Source organism: Barbatula barbatula (genome assembly GCF_947034865.1).
Source record: "Barbatula barbatula genome assembly, chromosome: 9".
Lineage (NCBI taxonomy): Eukaryota > Metazoa > Chordata > Actinopteri > Cypriniformes > Nemacheilidae > Barbatula > Barbatula barbatula.
In genome coordinates, this window is record NC_136772.1 from 16,203,177 (window position 1) to 16,222,319 (window position 19,143).

Below are 19,143 nucleotides of genomic sequence, written 5' to 3' on the forward strand. Positions count from 1 at the left end.
CATGCATGGTGAACGGTAGGCCAGAAAAATAATTACAGTAGCAGATAACAGGCGGGAGCTATGTGATGCTCCATCAAGCCCTAGGGTGTTTTGGGCAGAATATGAGGGGCATGAGGGATGAATGATAATCCCAAGGCTGATAAATGAGCTGTTGGAGTATAGCCATAGTAGGGCCACTGGATTTCAACAGCAACAGTACTTGAAGAACGTTTGAAAGCAAACCGTTCTGGGGCACTTTTGATTCCTTTGTAATTTTTCATACTATGGTAGTCAAAGGCAAAATGGGAGTGGTCTGTAAAATGTTTAAAAATGTGTAAACCTGATCAATTAAATTGATAAAGTTGCATTAAACTTACAATGCATTTAAGCCATAAATGTTTTATTTATATACGTATATGCTGTTAAATAATATAAAATTCACAGCTGCCAATGCAATGCTCTAAAAATTGAGCTAGACAAATGTAATAAATCTTTGATACATCATTTTTAAATGTGTTTTAACCACTTTTAAAAGTTAAAATTTGTTTAAAGAGACTGTAATTCTATTATTTAGAAACATGCTAAGAACAAAGTACAGCAGACACTGCCAATGTTTTCACAAAGCGCTTGCTAAATGCATAAACACAAAGCTGGAGTAAGCAGTCAGTGTGTTTACATACGTCGCAGTTCAGATTGTTGGTTGACTGACACACGCGAAACATCAGAGAGGTCGAGAGCCTTTAATCAGACGAACAAACCGCTCATCAGCTCATGGCAAGCAACATTCCCCTGTGAGATCAGACCAAGTATTTACTCTCCAATTTACAGTACTTGAGACTGGGGGAAGCTGCTGGTAAGCGCATAATATTATCAGACCCAACATGAGTAAAATGAGTAACATGAGTAAAATGACTAAACAATTTATAAATAGTGATATATATGCAATTAAAACAAAGACATAAGCATCAGAAGTGCTCTTTAAACATGCATTGACATCATGCACAAGGCCAGCATGTATCATTTTAATCTTTGTAAGTGTAACAAACACCTGCACATATCAAATAACACCATCATTCAGATGAGTGGATGAAGACTACCATGGCATTTTCCAACACGGTTTCCAGCCCTTTAATGTGAGTCTGTATCCTATTAGGCCTTGATGTGGGCTGTAAGAGGTTTGAAGCCCTTCACCTGCAGCCATTGAAGACAACTTTTATCTTCTGCAGTTTATCACATGGCCTTTGTCAGAAGCCTCAGTGCGAATGCTGAAAACAACCTAGCAGAAGAATATGTAAATAGATATAAACTCGATAATGACAGGTTGTTTATTTTGCCTTAGATACAGGTCAAGGGATGTAAAATTGTATCCATCATTAACATCATAAGTCACCTTGTAGATCAGGAGCGAGATTAACAACAACAATTTAAGTGAAATATCCTAAATGTTAAACCTGACAACATGAGGATGTAAAACAATGAAACATTCTGATTAAGAAATATTATAATCTGAGGCACTTCACAATTCAAAGCTTAGAGTGAGATTGGGGTAAAATGAGCCAGTGGGTAAGTTGATCCTCCTACTGTGTCTCTGTGACTGAACCCTTTTGTTGCATTTGACCATACATTTTGGAATAACCATTATTTCTGCCAGAATGTGAAAATGTGAAGCACATGGGAGAATTAGACAGCATTAATTGACTTTGCAAGCTTTCTAAAAATATTTATGTTGGTAATTTACCAACATTTAAACCCTGGAAAAAATGTGGCTAAATAGTAGCCTGAATTTGTAATAAAGCTATTTTTTCCAAAGTGGCAGCTATGGAGCAAAGTGAGCCAAATGCTGTGGGTTATATTGAGCCAATGTCGACAATTAAGTTAACTTAAATTTCACATTTTTAAAGATGTATAAAATTAACTATTAAACTTAAATCACTTATGGCATAGAACTTATTTTACAGTCTCCATGTACATACTGTGTAATATATTAAAAATGTACTGTGTAATATTACAGCAAATATCATAACTGGGTAATAACTATGTACTTACCCTGAACCTACACCAAACCTAAATTTATACCATGTAGTTACCTTATACCTTCTTAGGCAAGTACACTTTGAGTACACTATAGATACACGTACTGTAAAATAAAATGCAAACACTAATGGCCTTACATGCATTGGCACTGTACAGAAAATGCTATATATCCTACGAGAATAAACGCAGTGCGCCTTCTCATCCGTCGCAAGCAGACATTAGCCGCCCACGTGAACCCTCACAGATGAGCTCTTACCAAGACTGAGTCAAGAGTGACTGTGACCATATGTTTACACACGTGAGAACAAAAATGCTTTATGCTCCCCACAGCAATAAGCTGCACTTGCGGCTCTTTGGCACATCTCACTAATGGGCCAATCGACAGCACAGTAAGAGAGCTCAAAATCAAGCAAACGGCACTCGACCAGTGCAAAAATGGCACACATGATAAGGGCATCAATGAAACCCTGCACATAAAGAAGACAGGGACAACTGTCCGACAAGCATTAGGAACACAACGCGACCGCTTGTACAAGGTAGACACCTTATGCAAAGGGGTAAGCTTGTATGTGCGAAACTGTTGAAGCATAGCAAGACAGCGGCTAAAGGGCAGCTCTTTATCTAGCTGTCCCACAAGTGGTACACAGAGCAACGGCAAACACACCCAATTTATAGCAAACGTGGGCTCAAGCGGCTACTGCTAGGGCATCTCCAGCCACATGTCAAAATAAATACGAATACATTCGCTCTCTGTTCACATTAAATTCACATTCAGAATGGCCACATGAATCACAGAAAATGCCTACGACGAGTGGTTGTCTGGATTAAAACAAACATATGGCTCAGTTAGGGCTACAATAACCCATTTGCCCTTTCTGTGAACCGCCGAAAACACCTGATATTAGGGGCTGACTGGATATGACCCAGATATGTTGGTTCATAACAAAGAGAGTATCTATTCAGTAGTGATAGGAAGTGTAGGTAGGTGGGGGCTCTCCGCAACGAAAAGGATTGGGGAATGAGGCAACAGCAGAGGACGGCAGCTCCGGTCGTCGCCGCTACCTCGGAAAATGGGTGGGCCCACCAGCAGCTCTCTGGCGGCAGTGAGCCTCGACCCAAAGAGTCTACGAGCAATGTTCCTGCTTGCCGAAGGCAGCCTCAGCAAACTCTCTGTTTAGTCTGTTTTTGGAAGGTAACAACTGATATAACAAGGTAATTTCAGAAATGCAAACCGAAAGATATTGCAAATGAAAGATATTGAAGTGTAAGTTTATTTGGTTATTTTTTGTTTTAGCTTTAAAAAAATAACCATTAGAACTAGTAAGAGAAAATAATGATTGAATTGCTTTTTTAGAAGGTACATTTTTTAATTCAGTTGCATGCTCAGTATATCTCCATATAGTTCAACTGACTCAGAACAATTTACCTCTATCATGGGGCAAACTGAGCAACAGGAGCATTTTTTTTATAAAAAGCCATATTTTTAAAACCATATGTCATAGATGTGTTCGTATTATTTAGATTGATAGGAAACATCCTGAAATTAGATTAAATACTTTTATTGCACTTAATCCTCATTTTCTTTCATCTAAGGGACCACATAAGTAAAAAATCTTAGCCCACGCTCCCCCTATATGAAATCTTTCGTTGGGATGGTAAATGTCCCTTTGTACCTTCAGTTACTCTTTACATGTACAGGCAGGTCAGAAGGTAATTCATACGTATTTAGAGGGGATTACTGAGTGCTTCAAGTTAAACGCTTGATATAAATACTCTTCTGTCTGATCCCATGACAAGACCAGTTTATTCAAGCGTGGGGAGGGTATATTTTTCTTGAGTTGCCAATGTGATATCAATAAACATGCACCAGCTGTTTCCGAGGGGCAGCATGTATATGGAGAACAGCACGGGTCCCAGAACCCGATCCCTGCATTAGATTTGATGATTCCCCATTTAAATGGACAAATTGATGTCTGTCTGACAAGTAAGATCTGAACCATTGTACTGCCTGTCCCTCAATACAGGTATAATTGTGTAAGCGATCTAGAAGTATGTTATTGTCTACAGAATCAAACGCAGCACTAAGGTCAAGCAGGACCAGGAGTGAGATGTTACCTTTATCTGATGCTATAAGCAGGTCGTTTGTAATTTTAACGAGCGCAGTTTCAGTGCTATGATGCGGTCTAAAGCCTGACTGAAATGTTTCGTATATGTCGTTATTTTGTAAGAAAGAGCACAACTGAGTGCACACTACTTTTTCTAGTATTTTAGACAGGTATGGGAGATTTGAAATCGGTCTTTAGTTTCTTAGTTCATTTGGATCTAAATTTGCTTTCTTGATTAGAGGCTTAATGACGGCCATCTTAAAGGGTCCTGGGACATGGCATAGATTAATTGACGAGTTGATAATGTTATTAATGGGCTCAATTGCAACAGATAGTAACTCTTTTAATAATTTAGTTGGTATGGGGTCTAATTAGCAAGTTGTAGGTTTAGATGTTGCAATAAGTTTAATTCAATCTTCCTGTTTTATAGGTGAAAAACGCTGTAGCCTTTCTTTTGGAGCAATGGTTGGTACCAATTCATAGGACAGACTTGGAGGTTGAGTTTTCACTATTTTGTCACAAACTGATTTTCTCTGTAAAAAAATATCATGAATTCATTGCTACCGAGGTGCGGCGGAATAGCCAGATCAGTTGATGTCTGTTTATTTCTTAATTTAGCAACTGTGCTAAATAAAAACCTTGGATTGTTTTTGTCGGTTCCATGAAGTTATGGAGGTGCTCAGCCTTTGCTGCTTTTAGTGCCTTTTTATAACAGTTTGCACTCTCTTTCCACGCCATTTTAAAGACTTCTAATTGCAATTTTATCCATTTGCGCTCTAGTTTACACCATTGCATATTGATGCTGTCCTTCTGAAACCTTGTATCACCATTTTTTCATTGTCATTTTTATGTTTTACATTAATTGCTATTATTAGTCACCCTTTATGTGTCACTGGCTTTTGTGAACCATTTCCTAAAACAGCAAATTTGGACATTCAATGTTCCAGGACAGCAACGATATATGAATTATCAATTTTTCTTAAGATGTTTAACTTGAAGATATTACTGGTCGTGTTCTGTCTGATACCAGTGCAATGCAAAGTTATATTGTTGTTTAAACTGGTGTCATGCAGCATGAAAAACGTTTCCACAACATAGCTGCTCCATCTAGTGGCAATGTTTTTATATTTATCTGACACCATAAAAAATGAAGAGATACCCACAGAGTATCAAACTACATTTATTATATACAGTAGTAAAGGGCAAACAATGTACAAATCAGAAAGATTGTGAGGGGGAGAAGAGTATGTTCTACATTCCCCAATACCAACACATGATGTACAGTCTGGTTTGGCATGTGTTGACCTGCATCAAGATGACACCACAAGGGTGTTTAATACTCTGTAAAACTGAACAGTTAAATGAGATTGGCAGTTTTGCCAAAACTTAAATCTCATCGATAAAATAAATGGGAACGCTTACATTTATATATAATGTTCTGAGATTTATGATTTGAAGCAAATAAGTCTTAGATTTAGTTCGGAAATGTATAATTAAAAATATCCACAGGACAAGATCCACAATATAGCTTCATCAAACCTGAGGTGCATGACTAACACAACGCTGAGAAATTGTCTATTAAAAGAATTCAAGCTGTGCTTGAAAATTTGCAGAAACAAAGTAGTCACGAACATCCCCTCTTTCTCAAAACTTTCCTCCTGGTATAAAAATAGATGGGGAGGAGCAGACGTACATAATACAAAAAAAATATAAAACAGGCATACAATAAACATCAAAATAAAATTAAAAGAAACTGTCATTTCCAATTTAGTTCAGGGAAAAACACTGGGGGTCCTTGGATTACTTAATAGAGAAAGAAAAAACTAAATTAAATAACTTTCCAAAACCTTTTAAATTTCATCCCTGAACTACAGTGGCGCTGACATGAAGAGAACAAGCCTTATCCACATGAGCACAATCTTTAACAGATTCCTCCTGTCTGCTGTTGGAATACATCAATAGTGTCTTCATCTTCCATTTCCAGCTAAAAGTAAAAAAAGCAAAAGTTATATTTGATTTTTGAGGGTCAGCTTGCACAAGCATTTTATGTATTGGGACATAAAGATGTTCACTGTTGTGTTCAGTGTAAGAAAGACATGCTAAATAAACAACAAAAATAAAGACAAACCTGTGAAGGTGTATCAGTCTCGTTGATTGGCTGGCCATCAAACCTGAATCTTATCTGCCTCATAGACAAACCCTGGATAGAGTACATTCCACAAAATTAATGAATTTGTAACATTAGGGCAGAGAAATCTTATTTTTTGTGTGAACCCTCCCTTTATAACGAAAGAAAAAATATCCTTTCAGTTCTAACATCATTGACAAATCACACACACCGTAACTTAATTCAAAGTCTTACCTGTCTTTCGCAGTATGCCTTCATCAGTTTATTGAGGGGTGTGTGCCTTTTGATTTTAAACTGGACCACAGAGCCATCTTGCCCTGCAACTTTTAAGTTGATATGATCATTTTCAGTCTTCACACCTTCCTGAAATAAAATGCACAGTTGTGTTAAAGCAGATCGACAACGACATTGTGAACAGCATTCAATTGTCCTTGCAGTAAGGAAACCGATCAGGTGAGAATTGTAAGGGTACAGCATCAGTTGCAGACCCTGTACACATGTTTGACTCTTCTGTGACCGTAAATAGCACGTTTTGGAAAAAAAATCAGAACAATCAGATTGTAGTCAAAGTAACATGTATAACGTTAACTTGAACTGCGACACTTTAAACACCGTGACGCATTCAACACAACTCCATTTGGCGCAAAGTTGAGGCAACTATCCGCAAACAAAGAAAGCGAAAATAAGCATCTTGTTTCTGGATAAAAATACAAACAATATGATGCTATCTAAAGAGTTACGAAATGCAGATGCAGTTAATTTTCATCTGTCTGGGTGGATGGCGGAGTTCAGTGCACATGGCCACATGCGGCAAATGCGCAAAATCTGCTTTGTTTCTCCTGGCCACATATTAGTGCAGGATCCAGCACGTCTAAATCATCACATCATAAAACATTATCCATCGTACTGTTTGACACTGAAACAGAGTCATGCATTTACCTTAGGCTTTTCGTCTGACATTTCTTTTAAAATATAAGATTCTCCTGGTAACGTGGATATAAATATAACACGAGCGTTTCTCCGCTGCGCTGTAATCTGCTTCTGTCCTCCCCGCGCTCACCAAGAACGCGCAAACGATATTCGTCTATTTGATTGGCCCGGGTAAAACCACGTGATTCCAAGCGGAAGACGCAAAGCAGCTTGCTCGTTTGATTGGTCAGTGTGGAACCACGTGATTAACCCTTGCGTTCTGTTTGGTGAAAAAGCCCAAAGCCTTTTAACCATACATATTATGTACATTTTACATTTTAATCACACATACGTGACGGACAACAAAACCATTATTAAGGGTTGCTCTTTCTAAATTTAGATTTTTACTTCATCGGAATAAATAAACTATACAGAGATTACTTGAAAATATGGATTCTGAGGGTGCCAAAAAATCTAAATAATGAGAAAATCGCCTTGGTGATTATTATTTGGTTTAATAATTGGTAAATATAATGCCATATATGTTATTAAAATACATTTATATTAAATTTGTCAAAATTATTTGCAGCATTCGGGTTACCACGTTATCAGTTTTGAGGGGAATAATAAGGAACCTGCAAATGTCGCGACTGGCCAAGAGACACAAAAATTCTGTTACTGAAGAAAGACGATGTAAACCTCTGAAAAGGATAATTTGTGTCAATTGTTATTTTCTTTTAAGGGGAAACTAGCTTTTGGATGCCATTACTAAATGAAAACGTTAATATCATTTAAAGCTAGCTATTCAGTCCAAAAGTTTACATAGGCTACACATTACTTTTAAATGTTTGGTGTTGACTTTTTGAGCATCGGGGATTGTCTGTGTCTTTCATCCAAACATTTATATATATTTATTCGATACAATTGGACTCATTTGTCATTGACATAATTTAAACCATATTTTGACTGAAATATCTCTCACAAATAATATTAACACAAAAATCTAGAACACAGTTAGAATATTTGTCAATGTTGAACTTTTGAGTTAAAAAGTATTTATTCATTCAAGATCAATTTGCATGTTTCAAAAACAGAACAGGGAGATTTTGTCCCAAACACAGAATTATTAGAGAACAAAAAGCATATCTTTCCAGTCTAAAGTACAACTCAATAAAAGACACAGGTAAATGTATTTAATGTTTATTAATTTCAACGAATGAGCATCTAAAGTTATTTACACATTCCGTAATCTGTTCCACTGAATTTTGTACTTTATATTTACATACAGTATTATACATGTTTGGCAATAGTATCATTGAACCTAGAAAACTAGAACAAAAACTTGTTGTTGTTTGCTGAAATGATTGTTCTGAATTATTTCTCACAGGAAGCTGATTAACTTGACATTTCCTTGCTGAACTGTAAATCCAGCCTAGAGAGGTTCAGTGAATGTACTATTGAATGTGTGTATGATTGTGTGTGTGTCAGATATGCTGTAAAAGGACAGCTGTGATGTTTTTGTTCTCCTGAGTGAGTAAGAGGGAAGTGTAATGCCTTGTTTGGATCCAGTTTGAGATCACATTTCTTCATTTGCCAGATTACAAGTAGTTTTTTTTATTTATTTTTTTACAGTGGCACATTACTGCAGAGCAATGAGGGGTAAGGTGCCTTGCTCAAGGGCACTTCAGTCATGACCTGCTGGCACTGAGATTAGAACCAGCAACCTTCTGATCACAAGCCCAACGCTCTAACCATTAGGCCTCATCTGTCTCATGCTCAGGCTGTGAATTTCAGGGCTTCGAATCTTACTTTTCTCCTTCTGCTTATTTCTGTAATCTATGTTTTTTTCTTTCTTTTTTAACAATTGTTAGAAGTGTCAATGTCTGTGTTTTGTATTAGTAGCATTAGTGACCTATAACATAATTTTCCTCCACAGCTTTGTTTTAATTTTAGAATTCCACTATTGTATCTGCAGTGTTTGGGCTACTTGACGGTGTTGTAACTGGTTTTGCATAATGCTAGTAAGTTTTAACATGATAAATAGTGATGTGACTGATAGAGTGTGACTAACAGAGGATTAGAATCAAGAATAAGGGGGTTATGGGCTGTTGGTGAGAGTTGGAATTTGAAATCACAAACTCTCCATTCTCTTTCTTCTCACCTTTTGGTCTGCTTTTATCAAACCTTTAGAGTCCGATTGTGTTATCCTGAAAAAAGAACTGTTTGGATAACAAGCACCACTATTGGGGTCTAATAGAAGTGCATGTGTGAGGGAAAGTAGTAGCCACCTTTTTGGAGTCCTGATTTGATCCTGCAAAGTCATCCATAGTTCAAAATATTTTTGCTAATGTAATATGTACTGTGATATATACACATAATATAGACAAAATATAGAATGTGAAATAGAATATAAAAAATATACATTTGTCATTGTGACATATAAACGCAAATAAATAACAAATATAATATAATATAAAAATGGATAGGCTACAGGTAGCTATAATTTAGTAAATAAACATACATGCTCTTATTTTTATACATACGTAATCCTTTGACATTTCGATCTTAAACTTTCTTAAATATATACTTATAATGTTGCACACAGTAAGTGCCTCCTGTGAGTATCTTATTTTTTTATCAAATATTTTTATGCCACAGGAAAGCCATTAAATGTTAAAAGAGAAAACAGTATATTTTATGTGATAGGCACAGCTTGCTTGAGGGGTCTCACTGCAAACATTTAGTTAAAGAGTACCTTAGAGATGACGTATTTTTGTATGCAAACCCCAAAAGCAAGTTTGCATTTTAGGACTTGGTTCCATCGCCGCAAAGTCTATTGGTTTTTAAAATAGTTTTTTGGTAAATTGCCTGAAATAAGGTCTGTTGTTAATGTTTTCAAGATTTGAAGTAAAACTCACCAGTTATAACCCGCTTGTGATTTTTTTAAAGCTTTATTGTGTCTTTTAACCTGTTCCACGTCAGGGCCCTTTTTGAGCATACACATGAAAACGCACTGTTGGAACTAAAATGGCTGTAACTCATGAAATCTTTGGAATAAAGACCTACGGTTGGTCTCGTTTGAAAGAAGACAATTAGAAGATTAGTCCTCAAAAAATAATCACACCAAAAAAAAATGTTGGAAAGGGATTTTTTTATGTTTATTATAAAAATAAATAGATAAAAGGTTTAGGTTAGAAAAGATAATAAAAAAAGACAATAAAAAATATTACAAATCAGATTTTTTTTTGGAAAGGTCAAAGTCCCAAGGGTCAACAAGTGTTGTATCAAGTTTGGTCATGATACAGAAAATTTTGAGGGGTCTGTAAAGTTTTCTAGCCGCCATACCACCTAAATCCTTAAGGGGGCCCATAGACTTCCATTGGTTTTAACACTTGAACTAATATTTGACCACAAAGGACATTGAGATGCTTTTTTTACTCTTCCACATACCAGACACAATTAAAAACTACAAAAGCACAGAAACAACATAAAAACAATAAATTTGTATGAACATTTTTGTATAATATGCTTTTGATGCACACTAATTTATGAATCAATTATCATTTATGTATCAATTTATCTTCCTAAATAGATTGTTCTTCTAAACACTGATCAAATATGTATTCTAGTTTATTTAGCTCTGCCAACAATATAAAGTTTGTAATGATAAGATAAGAATTTACATGCACAGTATTGATGTAAATGTAGGTGTTCCGCGGAATGTATTTATTTTTGATACACACTGTTGCCCTTTATGCATCAATTTCATTTCATACTTTATTTTAATAAACAAATCATAAAATATGTATTGTAGAGTCTCAGACCTTTCCGACGATATATAGTTTGTCATAATTAGATCAGAATTATCACAAAAATATGGACGCAAACGTGGGTGTTCCGTATACGGAACAGTGACAAGTGAAAGGACATTAACAAATCTAAGTACACTCTTCGTAAAAAAGAAACAATTACTCTTTCTAAATAGATTATTTGAAAAAACAAACAAAGAATTGTATTCTAGAGTCTTAGACCTTTCCAATAATATATAGTTTGTCATGATTCGACTAGAAATTCCATGCACAATATTGAAGCAAACTCAGGTGTTCCATATAGGGAACAGTGACAGTTAAAGGGTTTTAAACAACGGTTGCTAACAAGTTGTTAAAAGCAACTACATGCTTTGGTGGGGACTTCTTGCGCATATACATCTTAAAAATAATGCAACATCGGCACAAATCTCTAAAAAAAATGTATGGATTCATTGACGTAGTAATTACCAGGAAACACATTTTTAATAAAGTTTGAAAACATGGTCAAAGGCTTTGTAGTTGTGACGTTTATATCGACTGTCCATATACTGAATGTAGTCTATTTATACGAGGCGTGTTAGCTTTTTATTAGACTCCAGTGAGCAAAAAGCTAACTCAAGATGTTTTCTTTTAATCAGAATCTGTGAAACTCAGTACTAAACCAGAAGTAAACAGCTTTTTGATCATTAGAATGCCACATTAAAAACATCTGTTGAATAAATCCTGCAGGCTGCACGTCAAAACCAGAATAACTAGAACTGATTCATTGTTGATCCACTTACTTTCTAAACCAGGGCCATGGGTTCAGAATACTTTTGCTGCATAGTTTTTAATGTGTGAAAATAAATCTCTTACAAGCACTTACAAATAATACATATTCTGTCCCTGTCTCCTGTGACAAACAGGACAAACTGTCATTCATCATTGTTATTTTTGTTATGTCCCTGATAGCACACACACATCTGGCTTACGTCTAGGACGTCTGCATTTACATCTGCAAGACATCTGAAATACATAGTTTGCTCATCTGCAATACATCTCGGAGATGTCTGCTGTCAGACATCATATATACATCTAGAAGATGTGATGTTTATGATTTAGAATGGATGAACAACAGCTCTTTCTAAGATGTTTAGCAGATGTTTTTACGCAACAGATGTTTCCAGATCTCCAGACCTTTAGCAGACGTAGACGTTCAGATCTCCGAGACGTATGAGCAAACTATGTATTGCAGCTGTAAATGCAGACGTCAAATAGACGTAAGCCAGATGGATTGTGCTATCTGGGTTCCTACTGAATCATTAATATAAAACATGACTAAACCGAATTTAATTCAGTTTCTACTAAAGATTTGATTTTTTGTTACTCTGTTGCCTCTGCATTCTCTCTGCATTCAACATTTAAAGACATTTTGTGTTGTCAACGTTTTTATAGCCTAATGCATGACTTGTAAGAGAACAAGGAAACAGCTACCAAGCTCACACCCTCTGCTGACCACCCAATCATCACACTTAACTCCACTGATGTTCACAATGCACTAAGTCGGATCAACGCGCGCAAGGCTGCTGGCCCAGACGGCATCCCTGGTCGCGTACTTCGGGCATGTCCAGAGCAGCTCGCTGGGGTCTTCACGGACATCTTCAACCTGTCCCTCGCCCAAGCAGTGGTTCCAGCATGTTTTAAATCCACCTCCATTGTGCCCATCTGGACCACCAACAACTCATGCCTGGTCAAGAAGGCTCACCAGCGTCTCTTCTTTCTGAGGACACTGAAGAAGAACCAACTGTCCTGGTGAACTTCTATCGCTGCACGATAGAGAGCATCCTGACCAACTGTGTCACAGTCTGGTACGGGAACTGTTCTGTTGCTGAGCGCAAGGCACTGCAGCGGGTGGTGAAAACAGCCCAGCGCATCACAGGGACTACACTTTCTGCCATTGAGGACATCCAGAAGAAACGCTGTCTGCGTCGAGCTCGCAGCATTCTCAAGGACTCCTCTCACCCCGCTCATAGACTGTTTACTCTCCTGCCTTCCGGTAGGCGCTTCCGGTGCCTCCGGACAAGAACCAGCAGACTAAGAAACAGCTTTTTTCCCAGAGCTGTTTCATTATTGAACTCTGCCCCCCACTGATTCCACTACCTCTCTTACCTTGAACTCCAATGCTGCTATAACATTGTTTACATTGCACTACAGGGCTGTAGGCATTACTGAACTGTACACACCAGTACTTCATGTATCTGCTCTACCGGACTGTTTACACACACAGCATCATTTGCACTCTATACTGTTCACTTGCACACCAGGAATATTTAACTGAATGCTCATTTGCACTAATGGACCACTTCCATAACTGCATTAACCTATCTACTGCACTGTAATTCTATTAACTGCATCTAGTCATTTACTGCACTGTAACTTCAATAACTGCATTAACTAACCAACTGCACGGTAACTCTATTAACTGCATCTACTCATCAATTGCACTATAACTTCAATAACTGCATTAACTAATCAACTGCACTGTAACTCTATTAACTGCATCTACTCATCAATTGCACTGTAACTTCAGTAACTGCATTAACTAATCTACTGCTCTGTAACCTTATTAACTGCATTAACTCATCTTCTGGACTGCAACCTATTAACTGCATTAACTCATATACTGCACCGCAACTTTAATAGCCAATGTCAATAATTTATGCATACCCAAGTCACTAGCACTATTTTAGTCTAAATTATTATCTGTTCATATCCACCTGTACATTAATGTTCATAGTATATAGTCATCTGTATATATTGTTCATAGTATATACCTACTGTCATATTTTCATAGAACACACCTACTGCAAAATATTTTTATAGTCCATGCCCACTGTATTATATTCTCACTATTGTATTCTGTATTTATTCTAACTGTATGTACTTGCTAACTGCACTTCTGGTTAGACCTAAACTACATTTCGTTACACTGTACTTGTATATGTGTAATGACAATAAAGTTGAATCTAATCTAATCTAATCTATTTGAACCAAGATCAAGAAACATCTTCCCGTTAAAAAATTTACATTATAAATGGTCCTACTTTTGATTGCTGTTTCAGCTTCATTGCCTTGTAAATGAAAAAACTGACTCGTTTTACTTTTGATTGCAATCAATCAATCAATAATTTTATTTGTTTTAAAAACACATTTAAAAACAACACACTTTGGTCAAAGTGCTTTACAGACCCAAAATTACAATTATAAAATAAAACAATAAATAAATACGCCCGCATAGCTACTAATGGTTGAAAGGCTGTTCCAGAGATGCTGTGCAGCCACTGCAAAGGCGCAGTCTCCCTTAGATTTTAATCGAGACTTTGTAACTTTTAACAAGAGACTTTGAGAGGATCTAAGGGGTCTCACAGCACAGTGATACTGTAAATGATTTGAGATGTACACTTTAAACACCAATAAAAGAACATTGTATTTGATTTATCTTGTTTTACCTGTTGTTTGTTCAACTTGTTTTACCTGTTGTTTGTTCATCCAGCCTGCTGCATACAGATTCTGTCTGACTGTTATGTAGGCTATGACGATATAGACATATCAGATACTGTGATGTGTGAGGGTTAAACATGAGACATAATTTCTGAGTATCTAACAGGCAATCTCGATCTTATAAATGTAATATTTCCTAGGCATCATTTTGACTGAGGGAAAAGTTTGGAGCGCTGCCTTGTAGGTACCGTAATCTCATTTAATCTCATACCGTCAATCTACAGTTAGTCCATAAATATTTGGACAGAAGCAATTTTTTTGTTATTGTAGTTGTGTTCCAAAATGTATTCAAATAAGTATTATATAATGGATACTGGCTTAAAGTGCACATCTTTATTTAGAGTTTATTCAAATATAGAAATGTCTTCATAAATTAATCATGTTAAAGTTCTGAAGTTAATTCTACAAGTGGTATTAGCATTTGGAAACTGCTCTTTCTAATTTGTTTAGCAAATGTTTTTACACAGCATATTTTTTCCAGATCTCCAGCAGACGCATTACAGACGTCTCTGAGATGTATTGCATATTAGCAAACTATGTATAGCAGATGTAAATCTAGAAGTCAAATAGACTTAAGCCAGATGGACTGAGCTATTTGGGTACATTCTGAGAAAAAAACTACACACTGGTGAGCTCAGCTCAACTAAAAAAACAATCCTGGACGTCTTTATAAGAAAAAGGTGGTGGATGATGTCATTATCCTCTCCACGATAAAAAAGAAACCCCTTCATGTCTCCAAAGCATTGCACGTTTTTTAGAATAAAGTTATAAATATGTAAGTATTAGGCATATGTATAATATACTATATTGTGACTTCACAGCTGCATTCGTATTATTTGACAGTAGTTATATATTTTGCGGTAAACAGATGTAGAAAAAGTTTTCATGTTTTCTTTATTCCTGTTAGGTTGTCATTTCATTACAATTGTATTAAAATTTTAAACCTTTGGTCACAATAAGATTCAAACACAAAACACAGACAATTATATTACTAAACAACAAACTAACAAAAACTGATCAATGAAGGTCATTTTGTGTGGATAAAATTGCTCTGTAGCAGAAAGTAAACTGTAGCAGATATATAAAACCTAGTGGCCTGTCAAACAGCTGGTGAATTTATTCATACAGGTCCTAGCAAATCAAATCAGAGTAAAAGATATACATTTAATATATTGTTACCCAACCTAACAAATGAGGCTGGATCAAAGTAAACTGAAAGCAGTTGTCACCGTAAATTGTGCATCGGAAGATAAATTTAATCTCCAGGTAAAGAAAATGAAAACAATGTGTGTTTGTGTGCACAACTGATTTGGAAACCAGCATAATGAGTAAGTTTCAAAGTCAAAGAAAAAAAGGAGTGCATGGAATAGCAGGCAATCTGATTTATACAGCAGGAGTCATGTAAGCATTGACTGTATGCATTGCTTAGTTGTTTTCAAATCTGGAGTATTGATTATCCTTTGTCAATCCTGAAACAGAGTAGGCAGAGTCAAATGTCTACTGTATAACTATTTCAGAATTTGTTTGATTAAATCCGGATAATTAAAAAAAGTTACTACATCTATTCCAGTTGAAGGGTGAATTTTACCATATTTCAGTCGGATTTCATCATGTCTATGCCTCATCTCAGCTTTTCTGCAATAAAAAAAAAAATAAAAATATCACAATCTCTAGATAAAGACCACGTTTCCACATCATCCGTTAAAATATTACACAACTGATTTCAGTCACATATGGATAGAACAGACAATTTACTTTCTTCACCCTTAAATTTCAGACAAAACCGTCAAAAGTCAGTCGTTTTGAACATCTGACAGTGGATTTGCTATTAAAAGCGGTAGTCTCTAACTTTCCCAATTGACGAAAAAACATACCTTTCTTCATGGTGGAACTTTCTCAGTTGAGTTTGTCTCTCCGTGTGCTCATCAGTCCTCCTCGACCTTTTAATAAAAGAAGAACTTTTAGTTCAATCACTTTGTGTGCATTTGTTATTAACAAATTGTTTTAAACTAATGTTATTAGAATGTTTATTAAGATTAATGCAATCTGAAAACGAACATGTAGTAATATTGCCCTTCCCTCATTTTTTCTTTTATCAACATGCATTCACAAACACTGAAAAACACACAATGATTTTGGATTTGTAGCTTACCCGATGTTTTCACATTTACAGCAACGGAAACAACAGACTAATATGGCGATGATGATCACCACCGCGATAACAGAAATGCTAATGATGAGAGCCTGGAAATTCACTGTGAAAATCAAACACAAATTTGTTGTCTTGGTCCAATAAATGCACCAAGGTTTAAACTGGTTTTAAGCTATTTTTAATAAAATACATTTAATAAATGTAAGATAAAAAGCTGACTTTTATATACGTTTATAAAACAACTTCACTAGATAAAACTATTTAAACATAATATTTTTTGATGTACTATGTTATTGTGAGTCTTACCCCAGCACATCCCCCATCTTGCATCGGAGAGGGGACACACACTGTGAGGGGGGAGAATGTTCTTTACTGGATAGTCTATGCATTTCTGACTCGAAATGCACCACAAACACTGATGATGAGATAAACAACACACACAAATACAGATGAAAAAAAAATACAAACATCTTCTCGTAGACAGAACAATGTCAAAAACAAATAATATATTCCTTCACTATTTCTCCACTTCATAATATTTTCTTACTGTAAGTTCTACAGTGTGCATAAAATGTATGCGGACTAGATTTTAACACATTACATGTTCAATGTTTGTAATTAATAATTTCATGCAATCTTACCGAAACAATCTTCAGACATTCATCACAACTTGTGTTAGATTTTACAGTGCAGTCTGTGAAAAGAAAAAAGCTTTAGGAATGGATTATGCAGGGAATAGTAGCCTATTACAGAAACAAGGGAACAAGTTTTACTTCACTTTCATCACTTGGTTATTGTTTAACTGACCTATTATTTTCAATTATAAAGGTTGTGTTCAAAGTCTAATCTCAAGAATACCGTAGATAATGACAAAAGATTGTTACAAGGAACACATTCAGGTTTCTTTGTTTAAAGGGATACTTCACCCTATAATGACAATTCTGTCATCATTTACTTACATTCGAGTTGTTCCAAATCTGTATCAATTTCTTTGTTCTGATAAACACAGAGAAAGATATTTGGAAGAATAGTTACAACCAGGCAGATTTTGCCACCCATTGACTACGAAAAAATACAGTTGTAGTCAAAAGCGCCCCAGAACTGTTTGCTGTACTACATTCTTCAAAATGCCTTCTTTAATGTTCAACAGAACAAAACAAATGATAAAGTATTTTTTTTCTACTATGGGAGTGGAAATCTGTTTGGTTATAAGCATTCTTCCAGATATCTTTCTCTGTATGGTACATGATGACACAATTTTTGGGTGAAGTATCCCTTTAATGCTGCCTATTAGAATTAAAATACTTTTAATTTAGACTCATCTTTAGACTCATGTTACTTCATAAAGTTGCATGGGTGAAAATAAAAATATGGCCATAAAGTAGTTAAATAAAAATGACTGAACAACTTAAAAGTAATAGGCCTACTCTATTGTATTGTCCTGCAGCATGACATACTATCACATGATGTTAACTTGGCAATCACAAGTCTCTTCTACATTAACATTAAATAACCACATAAACGGTATTTTATTAGCTTGTTTAAATGCAAAGTTGCCATGGTGATGGCTTAATTATCTAAATAGGCCCAATACAAACGCTAAAATTGTTCGTGTAAAGTGAATTCGACAACAGAAAGCAAAAATATATTTCCATTAAGTTACAAACGTTATTTCTAAGTGTTTTTGAACGTTTCACTAACAATGTACGAATAACGTTTTACCAATCAAACAAATCTTTTAATAACGTTTGGGAACGTTTAGCAATAACATGGAATGTTGATAAAATGCTCTTTTAATGTTTCTGCATTGTTTTTTGCAGTAACTTTCACTCGAGCTGCCATCAAAAAGCTCAGTTATATTGACGTATTGTGACAATTTTTCGAGAAAACAGACGACATCGAGAAACTTTAAAAACACGGATTGTGACCGAAGACTAGTCAGCAACCCAAGTAGACAGCATCTTATGGGAGTACGTGACCACAATAACGTTGCCTATTAAGGGAACTCACGGAGTATGAACGCAGCGCCATTGTTTCACGATCTTCTGTTTAACGCGTATAAACACACAGCAAACTGGCGAAAGGAAAAATAAACTCACTTACTTGTTACCGGACTTGTCGTCTGACCCAAAACTACAGCAAAACTGCAGACAGATATAAATAAAGACACCAGTAGGGAGTGAGTGTGGCTCATATCGACAAAGCAGCGGATCTGGGCAAATATCAGCAGCTGGTCATGTGTTTGTGTGAAGGACTTCAAGAACCTCCCAGTTTCAAAATCCGCTTTTTTGTTAAGCAGGTTTCAGGGTGGGTTTCCAGAAAGCAGGGTCACGTTGGCTAAACCATGAACTCTGGCTTGGTTAACCCAAACCTTGCCTACTCGGGGTGTGTCGGTTCCAGAACCCGTTTGAAGAGGAAGTTTAATCAACCTCACGAACGAACGAAGTAAGTAAGAAACAACATGAAGACATTGTCAATGGATCACAG

At 36.0% G+C, this 19,143-nt stretch overlaps 2 protein-coding genes across 2 annotated transcripts; both read right to left on the reverse strand.

Moving 5' to 3' along the window:
• Positions 1-5,280: 5,280 nt before the first annotated feature.
• Positions 5,281-7,437, reverse strand: sumo3b (small ubiquitin like modifier 3b). Its single transcript, XM_079463777.1, has 4 exons — positions 7,186-7,437; positions 6,481-6,609; positions 6,247-6,318; positions 5,281-6,102 (listed from the first exon to the last, which is right to left on the reverse strand). The coding sequence occupies exons 1-4, from the start codon at positions 7,204-7,206 to the stop codon at positions 6,040-6,042; spliced, it is 285 nt and encodes a 94-aa protein (XP_079319903.1). The 5' UTR covers positions 7,207-7,437; the 3' UTR covers positions 5,281-6,039.
• A 7,944-nt stretch (positions 7,438-15,381) lies between these two features.
• On the reverse strand, positions 15,382-19,143 carry pttg1ipb (PTTG1 interacting protein b). The gene is made up of 7 exons (XM_079465192.1): positions 18,760-19,143; positions 17,298-17,350; positions 16,963-17,071; positions 16,657-16,759; positions 16,379-16,444; positions 16,093-16,139; positions 15,382-15,973 (listed from the first exon to the last, which is right to left on the reverse strand). The coding sequence occupies exons 1-7, from the start codon at positions 18,848-18,850 to the stop codon at positions 15,930-15,932; spliced, it is 513 nt and encodes a 170-aa protein (XP_079321318.1). The 5' UTR covers positions 18,851-19,143; the 3' UTR covers positions 15,382-15,929.